This window comes from Phacochoerus africanus, chromosome 13 (assembly GCF_016906955.1).
Source record: "Phacochoerus africanus isolate WHEZ1 chromosome 13, ROS_Pafr_v1, whole genome shotgun sequence".
In the NCBI taxonomy this organism is placed as follows: Eukaryota; Metazoa; Chordata; class Mammalia; order Artiodactyla; family Suidae; genus Phacochoerus; species Phacochoerus africanus.
Window position 1 is genome coordinate 25,829,068 of NC_062556.1, and position 15,139 is coordinate 25,844,206.

The following is a 15,139-nucleotide window of genomic DNA, read 5'->3' on the forward strand; positions in this document are numbered from 1 at the left end:
ACCTACCTCCCTGCCCTCTCGGCGTCTAGCCTGAATTTTGGCTCTATCCATTTTAGAGTTCACAATTATCACTTGCTAGCATTCATCCTATTCTGTCTGAATTGCTTTTTTCATTTCCTTCACTAATTCTAATTCGTCTTTCCAAACTGAAGCTCGAGTACAAAGTGTTTGAGGATTCCATCCCTAGACCTTATGGGCGCCTAAAAGCCCCTTGTTGTTATCACATCACTGACTACTGTCTTTCTTTCCTTTTAGCACTTAGAACTAAATTGACTTAAGTTTCTGGGGGGCATTACCACCACTGAATCCCAAGACTTCGTTTAGATTTTGGATGTAGTGGACACTCAAGTTCAGTTATTCCTTCATCTCTACTGAGGAACCAACCATTCACTCCCACTCCCTCTTGCTCCCTGACTCCGGTCCGTGGAACCTGCTGGAAGTTTCGTCTATCTGAACTGCATGGGTCAAAAGTGGGAGGGGGCCTGGCCGACTAGGTGTAAAGTAACACCAAGACAACTTGAGGGCCCATTTCTCCTTTCAATGCCTTCGGATGGAATACGTTTTTCTTCTTAGTCTGGGAAGCCAACGAGGAAGACAACCTTAGGTCTGCGGAGTCCTGGGGCCCATGGAACAGTCCACCCGCCCCGGAACCAAAAGGCTTCCTCCGCTCTACCCTCCGCAGAGGCAGAACGACTTCCGGAAAGTCCGCGGCCTTCAGGGTTCCCAGGGCCAAGATGCCGGCACCCACCTATGCGCCGCGCCATCCGGAACTCGCTCCCGGAAAAGAACACGTAGCGCGGGATGACGTCACGGGTCACAAAGGGCTCGGTTGCCTCCAAGAGCCACGATGAGCGCTGTAGGGAAAAAGAGAGCTCGATGTGCTTTGTGTTATTAACAGACATATAAACTCCCCCAAAGTCCACACGTTCCCGAAGGAGAACAGTATGGTACAAAACTCCTTTCAAGCTAGCGCTCCAGAGGCTCCGCGGGACTGTGGGCGCGCAGCGGGACGGAGGGCTAGCGTGAACCACCGCGGCCTCCGTAACCGAGGCTGCAGGGGGCGGAGCCTGCGGGGCTGGTCTCCGGCCAGGGGGCGGGCTGGGAGAGTCGGTCCTCCACGGTCCCAGCCCACCCCGCGCCCGCGCTTCGCCTCCCCTCCCCCCCGCGGCACGCTGCGTGGCTGCTCGTTGGCTCCTTAGGACGGAAGCTCGGTTAGTGTTTCTCCAGAAGTTTCCCCCTTGGGCGGCGGCGGACTGGTAACCTCGGTAGGAGCGGCTTCAGCAGCGGTAACAGTGACCAGGAGGGATGGCGGCGGCTGCAGCGGGACCTGCAACGGCCCAAAGGTGCGTGTTTTACCTTTTCTTTGCTATTTATTAGTACCCAGCACCCTCTGTTTTCCTTGGTTAGTGCGCCCTGCTGAAGTCGTTGTTTTCCTGGCAGGTTTTTCCGGAGCTTCTCAGATGCTCTGATCGAAGAGGACCCCCAGGCGGCGTTAGAGGTGAGCGAGCTGGTCCAGCTTCCTTCACTTTGCTGTGGGCAACGGGGGGCCGCGTTGGGTTCTGGCCCACCCCGCCTCTTCGCAGCACTGTTTTCCCGGGGCCGGGGCTGCTGCTTTTCTTGTGTCTCAGCCTTGATATTGAAAACCCTCGCCTCTTTTCTCTGTCCATCAGCGGCCCAGTCACTCCAGATCCTGGTTCTTGCTACCTCCCTCTCCTAGACGGTTCCTGCATCCTCGGAGCGTCTCAGTAAAACCTGCCTTCTTTCTTGGGAATGTAGTTGACTTTCATAGTTGGCCTGAAAGGGCCTGGTTTTTTTTGTTTGTTTGTTTTTAATGGCATTAGGGATTTGAACAAAAAGGAAAATTTAGGCTTGATATTTGTTAACTCGGCTTTTCGTTTGACAAGTCATCCTTGCCATTTTTATGTACCAGGCTCTGTGCTAAGTGCCTGTATGAACTCGCTACTGGAACAAAAACCTTTCCTGTGTGTGCCTGAAAATTTCCAGATGTCCTGTCACTGTTCATTATTCACTCATTAGCTTCTTCCTCAAGACAATTTCTTGGGGTTTTTGTTGTGTGCAAGGTACTGATTGCTGTGGGTTAAAGTCTTAGTTCGATGTTTTACTGACTTGGTGGGCATTGTGTGTGCAATGAAAGGCTATAAAGGTGTAAAGGAAAGCAAAAGAGCAAGAGTGAAGTCATGATTGAAACTAATTAAAGGGAGCCCACATTAAGAATATGTGATGCAGTGGGTCCCAAAGTTTGGCCAGGTGTCTCTTGCTTGGAAGCTCAAGAGGGAACCTTGGTTCGCAGTTGTGATCCACCACATGGAAGGTGAGCAGTTTGAGGCAGGTGAACCTTTTTCCTCACCGTGACTTCTAAAAGAAATCTGCCACATGGTTGGTTGAGGAGGTGACATTTGAGCTGAGGCCTGAGGGAGTGAGCTTGGAAGCTCTGGAGAAAGATGATTTCAGGCAGGAAGAGGAGCCCGTTTCAAGATCCTGAGGTAGGCGTGAGGTTGGCCTGCACAAGGAGCAGCAGGAAGGCCATTTAGTTGGAGGGGGATGAAAGAGAAGTAAGAGTTGAGGTGGGGAGGAAATGAAGGCCTAGGTCCTGTGGGGCCTTTTAGGTTGGAGTATGTTTTTTGGGTCTGGATATGAAGACCTTCAGAGTGGCTGATGACTCTGTTGTGCTGTGATGTTTCCTAGTGATGCTTCTGGGATCCATGTCAGAGTCATGTTACTGGAGACACAGAACTTTGTCCACAATTCCTAATGTCGGCCGGATAGCTCTTCATGTTCCGAATCTACGTTTGGTATGGTCCTCTCAGGCGCCATGCCTCCTTTGGAAATCCAGTTTGTATAATAATAGCTCCTAAAGGATATGAATGTAGTGAGTTCGTTGTTCCTTTATATTTGATTTATTTTACTTTTAGAATTACTTATGGATGTATGATAGGTAATACAATTCTTAAATCTGCCACTCATGAGCTTGAAGTCTTACGTGTATATATTGCTCAGATCAAGGTACAGAATACTTAACATCCTCAAGCTTAACCTCCTATGTCCTCCTTACCAGTTATTCCTCTACCCCTCCAGATAACCCCTGTTCTGAACTCTTATCACCACCAGTTCATTTTGTTTGTTCTTGAACTTAGAAATAGCACCATACATGAGGTACACAGTTGAGTGTAGGTATTGTCTTGCTTTAAGCATTAGGTAAGAGACATCCCCAAATTGTGTGAAGTGGTGGTTCTTTTTCATTGCTATGTAGTCTTGTGTATACATATAGCACAATTTATCTAGTCGGACAGTGGACATTTGGGTTACTTCCAGTTAGTGTGAATAAAACCACTGTGAATTTTCTTATACCTGTATTTTAGTAAACACACAGACTCCTTTTTGTGGGTGGGGTGCTTTTTTTTAATTCTTTCTTTTTGGAAGTGAATTGCCTGGTTAGCTTTAGTGTGTTGATCCTTAACGTGTGGCTCTTGGGAATTCTCTTGTAGCACAGTGGTTGGGAATCCAGCATTGTCACGGCAGTGGCTTGGGTCGCCACTGTGGCACAGGTTCAGTCCTTGGCTTGAGAACTTCCACGTGACCCGGATGTCACCCCAAAAACCCCAAACAAAAAAAATGCGTGGCTCTTGGACCAACAGCATTGCTTCCTTGGGAACATGTTAGAAGTGCAAATTCGTGGACCCTACCCCAGATTTTCTGAAAGTACTTGTGACTCCCACAGGCCAGTACTCCTCACTCTTCCGTTTTATAGAAGAAAACAGACCCAGAGAAATCCAAGGGCTCTGTCGTGGAGATGTGTACAGCCAGTTAGGGCAGAAGCCGCAGGACACGTGTTTCCTGACTCTTAGTCTAGTGCTGTAGAACAGTGATTTTCAAAAGTGTGATCCTCGGACCACCTGCAGCAGCATCTCCTGGGAATTTTTTAGAAATGCAAATTCTCAGGATCTGCCACAGGCCTGCGTCAAGAAATGGGAGTGGGGAGAATGAACACGATGAGAAATCAGCCTGTGTTAAGAGGAAATGTTCTTTTTAAAACTTGAGATGACTTCACAGAGATAAACAGGTGAATGTTAATTACTAAACTATTGGTAGGGCCGAAAACTTGATGAGAAGTCAGAGTCTCTTCCCCCCTAGTTTTTCCCAAGGGCTGGTTTAACAGTAGATATTTTGAAATTAAGGTCATGTGCTGTTAAATCAGTTAAACGTCACGTTTTTATATAAGACCATATACTTAGGAATAAAGAGAAAATGTCTGTCAAGCTGAGTACATTTTGCATTCGTGAAACAACATACGTAAGTGACGGCTGCAATATTGTGAGCCAGCAATCTAAGAATCGCATTATAGAGGGAGTCTCAATTCAGTAGAGAGGGAAGACATATATGTAGATTATGAGAATCTTTTGGGGCCCAGTATGAATAGTGGCTAAGAGCCCGGCCTCTGGAATCAGACTGCCTGTGTCCATGTTCTGGTTTCAAGATAACTCTATAACCTCAGGAAAGTTCCTCCTATCATTCTTCTGGATCAGATTTCCTGTCTCAGACCACTCGGAAGGGTGATTGTGGGTGTTCCCTGGCGGTGCAGTGGGTTGAGGATCCAGCGTTGTCAGAGCTGTGGTTTGGGTTCAATCCCTGGCCCTGGGAACCTCAGCATACTGCTAGTGTGGCCAGAGGTTTAAAAATAAATAATAAATTCAATTCATTTTTTTTTTTAAAGGGTCACTGTGAAGATATATAATGTAAGGTACAGGCTGAGGCCCTTGAAGTAGGCATCTTACAGATGGTCGCTCTCTCGGTTCTCAGGCTTTGTTACTTGAATGTGTCAAGCTCTATATTGGTGCAGGGCCTTTAAACTTGCAGTTCTTTTGCCTAGAATGTACTCTGTTGACTATCCCTTGTTTTGCTTGGAATTGCTCATCACTTTAGATTTCATCTGAAATGTCATCTTCTCTAAGAAGCTGTGTTCTCTGACTACCTTGTCTGAATTGGGCCGCAACGTAGGCTTCAAGAGAACAGGGATTTTGGAGTTCTCTTGTGGCGCGACGGGTTAAGGATCCAGCATTGTCACTGCAGTGGCTTGGGTTGCTGCTGTGGCGCAGGTTTCATCCCTGGCCCAGGAACTTCGACATGGCATGGGTGGGCGAGGCCAACAAAATAAAAAAGGGAACTGGGGTTTTATGTGTCTGTTTACCACTAAGCCTGGTGCCTGGGATGTGGTGAGCATTCGGGTGTGTTCAGTGACTCTTCTCATAATTCTTGGAACAGCTGTGAGGTACATTTGATTAACAAGGAATCGGGGGTGGGGGGTGCTAAAGAGATTAATTTGCTCAATGTTATCAAGTTTAGAAGTGACAGGTCTCTCAGGTTCCAGGCATCAAGTTCATCCTCCGGAGGAAGGGGTAGGATTGGGATGTATGATGCAATGAAAAGTTTGGGAGCTTGCTTTGAAGTAGCTGACCACGGATAGCTTCGTTGAGAGTGTAGTTGGTTAGCATAAAATGTACCGGTTCTAGATGGTTGTGTGACTTTGCTCCAGCAGTGCTTGGTAGTTGAGGGAGGAGGAGGACTTGATGTTCTTGTTTATCTGTGATTGGGGATTGCCTGTGTCTGGATGAAAATGGAAAGTGGAGTCAGGTTGAGATACCCAGCATGCAAGGTCTTCAGACGTTAGGTTGGTCTGAGTGGTCTGCTTCTGCTTGTAATCTGAACAAGTTACCTTTCGGGTTAGCATGGTAAAACACCCGAAAACTTTAAAAATTTGGAAATTAATTTTCTAAGATTGAAGTCTTAAACAATTTGAATGCTTTAAAAGGAGTTTTCCCTCTATTTTGTGTTATCAGAGGACTTCTTGACCATTTTCTTGGTGAAGTTTTCAGTGTAATTCTATTTTACCGTTCACAGGTTTCTTTACTTTTGACAACTATAAATTGCTTGACTATAGCGATCATTTTAGGTGAGAAGTAACTGTATATTTGAATATACTTCATGTAAGTCTGCATTAAATAGCCTTTTGCTGCTGATTCAGATGTTGGCACCGAAGCCCTTGCCTTTTAAGATACCTCTCTTTAGTCCCTTTGTACTCTAGCTGCCAGCAACTGTTGTCACAGAAACAGTAGAACACTGAAAACATGCGGCAAGTCAGTTGCCGTCAAGATAACCACAAATAATTATTCTAACTTTACCTTTCCTGACTTTATTGTATTTTCTTTATTCAAAATAAATTTATTATTGTATTTTATTCATGACTTACAAGTTGCTATGTTATGTTCATTTTGTGTTGAGTGGTTTGTTGGTAATTTTAATTAACAGCCTACTAAGGCAGTTGCTTAATTTATTTAACTGAATCACCATAATTGGATCTCCTTAACCAGCAATTGGTTTATGCTTTTAAAGGTCATTTGCAAGTTAGTTGTTCAAAATTCAGAAGTTTATACCTGGCTCCTTAAGAAAAGAGATGTTTTATTGTTTGAACCTCCAGTGTCTGGCCTGTGTTTGTTCCATAATATGTGTTTATACTTTTTGAATTGATGGCCTGGATATTATTATATAACAGTCTTTTTGACCCATAATATACCTGTTCTTGGTGAGGAGAAGTTGGAAATTTGGCTGTAAGATATATTTGAGTAGATCTAGAGGCTGTCAGCTGTTTTCAAAATTGTGGGAAAATGTAGTGTAAGATGGGTTTTTAGCTTGGGAATGTCAAGGTATTGGAAAACATTGTATTAATACAGATGTTAGATGGTGTATTAAAGAAAGTTGGAGTAAAGAAATTTTTCCTCAAGGCAGTGTTTTAGTGGTTGAAATTTGAAGTGTAGTCAGACAGACCTGGATTTGACTCCTGTCTCTGGCACGGTCACTAACTAGGACACACGTCTGGGGGGAGAGCAGTCTAGTGAGAGGAGGAACAGGTGCAGAGTCCTGAGATGTTTGAAGAGCAGCAAGGAGGCCGTGGTGGCTAGAATGATGGAGCAAGGGGAAGACTGTAAAGAGAGAAGAGAGGTAGCGGAGGAGTGTATCCAGGAGGGCCTTAACAAATCCTTGGAAGGGCTTGGGCTTACACTAAGTCAGGCGCAGAGGCATTGCAGGGTTTTGAGCAGAGACGTAGTAACATCTGATTTTCTTTACTGCTTGGATCAGTGTGATAGGGGTGGAGATGGGAAGAAGTGGTTTGGATTTTAGGTATATGCTTACCAAGTATAGCATACATTGCTTCGTGAGACTCACACTGCGAGCTTCACACAAAGCCGCATGTGTGGCCATTGAAGTAATTTTACCTATTAGGAAAACTATCCAATCCCTAGCCTCCCAGTTTACCAGCTTTTGTCCTTGGCCTCACCAGCTGTGCACTCTCCTCGCTTCAATGCTGTCCCAGCTACCACGTACATGTTGTGACTGGCAGAGTGGCAGAAGTTTGATTCTCGCTGTTAATGCTTCATCAGTTGGTAGTAGATATCATTGGGATATTGTATCTGGGCTTTTGACAGAATGTTGTAATTTCTTAGGCCATTGGCAGAGGATAGGAGCAGGCCACATAAGCTTGGTTATGTATTTATTGGTTCCATTAACCTCCCTGAGCTCTAGATTTAACTGCCAGTTTTTGTTTCTGTTTTTTATTGGACAGCTGCACATTTTCTAGGCATCTCAAATTCTACATGATCTTTGAATCTTCTCCAAATTAGAAGGAGAAAATCAGTGATGGTCAGTCTGTATCAGCTAAACTCTTCAGAATAAATGAGGTGATAATAATTACCATTTATTGAGTTGCTGCTTATAGGCCAGGAACTGCTAAGTGCCTTATGTAGATGTTACATTAGATTGTGGGCTTTTGAGGGGAGAAGGGGGAATGTCGATCCTTGTGCAAAGAAAAGCTCCAAGCTTGTTTCCCTGTTATTGTTCCTCTAAATAGCTTAAGATAATAGATTATTTGATTAAAAATCATGTTTAATTAGAATTCACTGGCTTTTAAAAAACATTTAACGACATTCAACATGTTTGTATTTGTAGGAGCTGTCTAAGGCTTTGGAGCAGAAACCAGATGATGCACAGTATTACTGTCAGAGAGCTTATTGTCACATTCTTCTTGGGAATTACCGTGGTAACTTTTCTTACATAGTACACTGTCTGGACTTTATATGTTACTTACAAATTTTGCCTGAGATAAAATGAATCAAATAAAATAGAGATTATCTTCTAAGATTTTTAATTTGGTCTTTTTTACATACAAGGTAAAATAGCCAAAATGCGACATATTATATTGAGCATCATGGTTTGAATTTTATAGGTGGGAGTTGCTGTTGTGGCTCAGCAGGTTAAGAACCTGACTAGTATCCATGAGGACCTGGGTTTGATCCCTGGCCTCGCTCAGTGGATTAGGGATCCAATGTGGCTGTGGCTGTGGCATAGGCCAGCAGCTGCAGCTCCACTTCGACCCCTAGCCGGGAATTTCCATATGCTGCTGGTTTGGCCCTAAAAAGGAAAAAATAAATTAATAAATGTTATGGGTGTCCATTCTTTCTTCAGTGGGTGTAGAATTCATACATATTCATGGTGATTGGATATGCTAACAAAAAATAGTATCTTATTTACTGTTTTATAGAATATTTAAATGAATTCCTATGAATTCCTATGTTTGTATTTTTCATCAGAAGGATATATTTCTGTATTACTTTTGCAACTTTAATTATTCTGAATAGATAATGTGAGTAGGGAAAAATTAAATATCTTGAGTCAAATTACATAAATGATGCTAATGAAAATGTTAAATGATACAGAGCTTTATTTTTTTTGTGTGTGTCTTTTTAGGGCCACACCCACGGCACATGTAGGTTCCCAGGCCAGGGGTCGAATCAGAACTGTAGCTGCCGGCCTAAGCCACAGCCACAGCAACGCCAGATCTGAGCCTCATCTGCAACTTACACCACAGCTCATGGCAACATCGGATCCTCGACCCACTGAGCAAGGCCAGGGATTGAACCCGCAACCTCATGGTTCCTAGTCAGGTTCGTTTCCACTGTGCCATGCCATGATAGGAACTCCCAGAGCTTTATTTGTGATACAGAGGTTTTTTTTATTCATTGCCTGAAGAGCTTTAAGAAGGAAGCTAAATACTGAGACAGTAGGAAGGTGTGAGAGTAATATTTATTTCGGTTATATCTTGGATTAGCTTTTTCTAATTTAAAATCATTTGTTCATCTCACCAGCTTGAAAACTTAAAACCCTAAGACTGATTCAAGTTTTATATGTAGTATTTGTTAGGATCCATAAGTAACTGACTGAAAATCCATTTTTTTTCCTTCATGTGCAGATGCTGTTGCTGATGCAAAGAAATCTCTTGAACTTAATCCAAATGGTTCCACTGCGATGCTTAGAAAGGGGTATGTAGTAACTTCTCTTCTTGTTGGCTCTGGACTATCATAGATAATAAGCGTTGAGTTTGTTGAATGAATTAATTGTAAGCTTTATATAAATAGTAATTTTATTTATATATTGTATTTGTGCATTTGATAGCTGAGATAGGATTCAATTTTAAATACTTTATACTTTTCTTGTATTAATTGTGATGTATGACAGAAGATATGTAGTTCTTCTATTTAAGATAGTGATGATTCCTATTGTGGCTCATTGGGTTAAGAACCCAACATTGTCTCCTGGAGGGTGCGGTTTGATCCCTAGCTTCACTCAGTGGGTTAAGGATCTACCATTGCCGCAAGCTATGGCGTAGGTCGCAGATATGGCTTGAATCCCCTGTTACTGAGGCTGTGGTGTAGACTGACAGCTGCAGCTCCAATTCGAACCCTAGCCTGGGAACTTGCATATGCCACAGGTGCAGCTGTAAATTGAAAGAAAAAGAAACATATTAATTGAAAAAAAATTAATGATCACAACATTGTAAATTAACTACTAAACATCAATAAAACTTTTTAAAAAATGAAAAAGATGGGGAGTTCCCATTGTGGCGCAGTGGTTAACGAATCCGGCTAGGAACCATGGCCTCACTCAGTGGGTCAAGGATCCGGCGTTGCTGTGAGCTGTGGTGTAGGTCGCAGACACGGCTCGGATCCCACATTGCTATGGCTCTGGTGTAGGCTGTCGGCTGCAGCTCCGATTCGATTGCTAGCCTGGGAATGTCCATATGCTGAGGGAGCTGCCCAAGAAAAGGCAAAAAGACAAAAAAAAATTAAAAATGATAGTGATGATAGAATTGATGGTAAGGTATAGATGGAATTTGATGGATTTCAAATGCCTTTTTTTGTTTCATCACTTGGAATTTACTATATTTAACTGACTAGAGAACATGTGTTCCTCAGCCAAGCTGGACAGGCTACATTTAATTCTGTGAAGACTCCGTATCTGCATACTTTATGTCCCAGCTCGTTTCTGTGTTAAGTAGTGTGACTTTATTTTTTATTTTATTTTTTGTCTTTTCTAGGTCCACACCCACGGCCTATGGAGGTTCCCAGACTAGGGGTCTAATTGGAGCTGTAGCTGCTGGCCTACACCACAGCCACAGCAATTCGGAATCTGAGCCGAGTCTGCAGCCTACACCACAGCTCATGGCAACACCACATCCTTAACCCACTGAGCGAGGCCAGGGATGGAACCCGCAACCTCATCGTTTCTAGTTGGATTTGTTAACCACTGAACTACGACGGGAACTCCATGACTTTATTTTTTCAGTCAGAAACTTTTTAAATTCCTTAGCATAACTTTATTTTAGAATAAGCAAGTATAGACAATTAAAATCAAGAAACTATTTCTGAAATGAGTTCCAGAATTGGATTTTAATGGGAATTGACTAGATGTTATAGTATTTTAGAAAATCCGGAGTTCCCGTCATGGCGCAGTGGTTAACAGGTCCAGCTAGGAACCATGAGGTTGCGGGTTCGGTCCCTGGCTTTGCTCAGTGAGTTAACGATCCGGCATTGCCGTGAGCTGTGGTGTAGGTTGCAGACGCGGCTCGGATCCCGCGTTGCTGTGGCTCTGGCGTAGGCCGGTGGCTGCAGCTCCGATTTGACCCCTAGCCTGGGAACCTCCATATGCCGTGGGAGCGGCCCAAGAAATAGCAACAACAACAACAACAACAGCAAAATCTCTTGGCTTATTAACATATACCTAAATTCTTTATTTAAACTGAGAATACGATGTTTTTTATTTAGAAAGAAGGCTGTTTTTCATGATCTCATGTATGTGTGGTACTTGTTTTTAATATGCTCATGCAGGATATGCGAATACCATGAAAAAAACTATGCTGCTGCTCTAGAAACTTTTACAGAAGGACAGAAACTAGATAGTAAGTATTAGAATTATGTGTTAGTAAACTATGTGTCTTAGATACCATAGCCAAATGTGTAATCTCAGGTTAATTATAGAAACGCAACACCTCTTTTCTCCTCTTGATGACATTTCGTGTTGATTGCAGAATTTGAGTTTACTTGAAATTGATTAAGTTGGCCTTTCTTTAGCATTTAAATCACAGATAAACTTTATCATTAGAGGCAAATAACCTATATAAACAGTTAGCGTGCTCTTAGTACTTAGTCGGGTTTTATTTTTTTTCCTGAAGGATAACTGAAAGTTTAATTTGCACTCACTTTCAGGAGTCTATTCAAATTGCTCTTCAGATTGCTGGGATAGGAAATCTCACAGCAGATTTTTTTTTGAGACCTGAAGTGTAAGTTTGGGTTAAGTATGATAGGGTGTATAGGAGGAGACTGGGACTTGAGTATTGTGAGTTTCTAATAGCATCTTTTGGAGAGAAGTAGATGAGAATTGTCATAGCAGTATGGATATCCATGCATAATATATAGAAATTTTAACAGCCGAGTATCAGAATATCTTCAAAATACTAAAAGTTTGTAAGTAATCCTGTAGCTAATTATAGACCACATAATCCTAATTGTGTACTATCATTTACTTTCATCTAGTGCTAGTGTTATCACAGTTTCCTAAAGCAATGGTTCCTGACTGGGAGTGATTTGCTTCAAGGCCGGGGAGGGGGGAGGAGTTTGACAATGTCTGCAGAGGTTTTTGAATCCCATGACTGGTGGATAAGGGCATGTACTACTGACATCTGATGAGTAGAGGCTGGGCCTGCTGGTGAACATCCTGCTGTGCAGGGACAGTCCCTCACAACAAAGATGTGTTTGGGCCAAGATGTCACTAGTGCTGAGGCTGAAAAGCTCTCGTACAAAAGTATTGTATGATTATATTTTTACATTTTAAAATACGTGCTGCTTTGAATATTTGCTTTTCTGCACGGTATCTACTTGAGAAAGGGTGACAAGCCCTAGCCCTACTTTGCAAAGAGAACCTACAAATTAGGAAAGAAGAGATCTAGGCAGTAGAAATTGTTCTCAAACTTGGTTATCCCAAGTGTGGTCCATCAGTAATATGGCTGTTTAGTTACCAAGCCAGCATATCAATACTCTTTGCAAAATTCCGAAGAGTCCATTTATCTAGTACCTTGACAAATATTTGAAAACCCTGATGAGACATGAGTCATTTCATCTTGAGAATTCTAAGCCCTATTTCTTATCTTTTTATAGCAGTAGAAAGTTCCCTGCCTAAATTACTTCTTTGGATAATTTTTTAGTATCATGCTATTGACTTTTATTCTAGAATTATTTCAGAGGTGGCCTCAGAAGAGGGTATCTGCTCTTAGATAAAATTGCAGTTGAGGATATTTAATTTAAAATCAAATTTGTCTTTTAATTCCAGGAAAAACTTAAAGTGTTCAGCATCAGTGTTTATCAGGGTAAAAAATTTATAACTCAGAATATTACCTTTTTCCCCTCTGCATGATAGGAAGCTTGGTTTTATTTACTGATTAGTTTGAATAATAGATGAGTCAAGTCTAGGATTTTCATGTAATTGTTCATCACCAGAATGTGTATGTGTATATTAAGGCCTATATAGTTGATTTTTGTCTGTAAGTTAGTGAGTTAGAAAATTTCATTTTAAGAAACTTTAAATTTCTCTGCATTTTCCAGAAAAATCTTACCTATGGTCAGCTTGAGTTAGTAAACCTTTTCTAGATCATTTTTAATAATTTTTCTCAACATTACATTTTATTAGACCCTGTGACTGTTTAGATATTGTCATTTTTCTGAGTCTTCAGAAGTGAATAATTTGGTTATATACCTGTTTACTTTGCTCTCTATAAATAGTTCACACTATAGTGTCTTGGATGTCACGAAACTTGGAGATGCGATAAAACTCCACAAGGTATAAAGATGCTCTTGGTGTTAGCGTTGAAGGGCATGGTAACAAGCGAAGCCTCTGAGAAAATAGTGGGCATGATAGGTAGCTGCATTGGAGAGCAGACTGGTAGACAGAGGCCTCTGGGCCTCAATCCAGCTGTTGCTTTTATCATACCTCCACCCCACCATGACTGATGGCATGTTGGGAACCTGATTAAGGAGTTCCTGTCGTGGCTCAGAGGTTAATAAACCTGACTAGTATCCGTAAGGACACAGGTTCGATCCCTGGCCTTGCTTAGTGGGTTAAGGGCCCAACGCTGCTGTGGGCTGTGGTGTAGGTCGCAGACACAGCTCAGATCCAGCATTGCTGTGGCTGTCATGGAGGCCAGCGGCTACAGCTCCAATTCAGCGCCTAGCCTGGGAACTTCCATGTACCACGGGTGCGGCCCAAAAAGACCAAAAAAAAAAAAAAAAAGAATGTGATTGTCTGATTTTGTTGTGCGAGAGGAAGCTCTTTTAAGAGGAGAGGGGTCAGGGGAAATGTATCTTGGAACTGATAAGGTTTGATAGTGATTTTTTTAAAAAATCAGAAGTCTTTAGGATGAACAAGTAAGTATCAAACCTAATTAATAGGTACAACATTAGGATTATTACAGGCTCTGTTAGGATAGATATTTTTGTCTGTCTAATTCAGAGATGGCTCTGCAGAACCTAGAACAGTGCTTGGAACATAGTAGGTATCCAGTAATTATTTGCTGAATGGTTATGTTAGGTTGTGCAGACGAGTGATGTTACAGTCATTTGCTTCTTTCTAGGTGCAGATACTGATTTCATTGTCTGGATTAAAAGGTGTGAAGAAGCTCAGAATGGTAAGTGTGCATTTCCTGTGGTCTTTAAATTTAAAAAGAAGTAAATATTTGACATTTTTTGATTTAAACAAATATATTTTGAACTTTGTAACTTATAATTTAAGTAGTACATATTCCCTTAGATTGGGATTTCCGAAAGTGTTTTGATTTTTGCTTAGTTTGTTTTGTTGAGATTTGGATGGGTTTGTTTTGTAATGGTATTTTGCAAATTACTGACCAGCCTAAAGTGACTGTAGGATGCAAAATTAAACCACTTTTCCTTATAAGGTATGTATGGAGAATTGGATTTGCTAATCAATATGTTTGTGCCGTAGAAATCATGTGTCTTAACTTTCCCTGTGTACGTACAGTTATCTGAAAATGTTTCCTTTCTATGTTTTTAATAGGATCACAGTCTGAGGTGGTAAGTCCAAAGTTTTTATCCTTTATATTTTTACTTGATTATCTTATTACTGAATATATTTGGGACAGCACTCAGAATGAGCTTTCTCTCAGTTACTTAATCTCTCTAGAACAGTTTTACGTATTTTCCTTTAAACCCCGTCTCTTCCCTTCTCATTTAGGGACAGTATAGAGGCTGCCAATGACCCAGGGCAAGTTCTTTACATGTATGTAGTCTTAACTGGCACACATATGGTTTAGGAAAGTATGGATTGGTCAGGAGTCACTTTGTTTCTCAGTGGGATGTAGAATGTTTTTTGCAGAGGCCATAAATGGGCAAGACAACAGCAGGAAGACACTGTAGAAATATTCTGTCATATGTTTTTCCAGGGCAGTTTGATGCTGTCGTTAAGCTTGAAGGTCATATTATATTCTTAAAAATGTTTTTTTAAATGTTAGTGTAGTTTTTGATTTAGAGAGTACTGAATCTCGGAGCTAGACATGTTATATGTAACCTTTTCCAGTCATGTCTTCAGAAAAGTTTCTTTTTTTTTTTTTTTAGGGCCCCACCCACAGCATATAGAGGTTTCCAGGCTAGGGGTCGAATCGGAGCTGTAGCTGCTGGCCTACACCACAGCCACAGCAACACTGACCTACACCACAGCTATGGCAATG

The 15,139-nt window shown here is 41.9% G+C and overlaps 1 protein-coding gene across 1 annotated transcript in view; it reads left to right on the top strand.

Moving 5' to 3' along the window:
- Positions 1–1,118: 1,118 nt before the first annotated feature.
- Positions 1,119–15,139, top strand: part of SUGT1 (SGT1 homolog, MIS12 kinetochore complex assembly cochaperone) — a 41,673-nt gene continuing 27,652 nt past the window's right edge. The window contains exons 1-7 of the mRNA XM_047755967.1: positions 1,119–1,343; positions 1,441–1,498; positions 8,020–8,110; positions 9,320–9,389; positions 11,235–11,305; positions 14,030–14,083; positions 14,470–14,486. Of these exons, the coding sequence (XP_047611923.1) occupies positions 1,306–1,343; positions 1,441–1,498; positions 8,020–8,110; positions 9,320–9,389; positions 11,235–11,305; positions 14,030–14,083; positions 14,470–14,486 (399 nt within the window). The 5' untranslated portion in view covers positions 1,119–1,305. The remainder of the gene's footprint in view (positions 1,344–1,440; positions 1,499–8,019; positions 8,111–9,319; positions 9,390–11,234; positions 11,306–14,029; positions 14,084–14,469; positions 14,487–15,139) is intronic.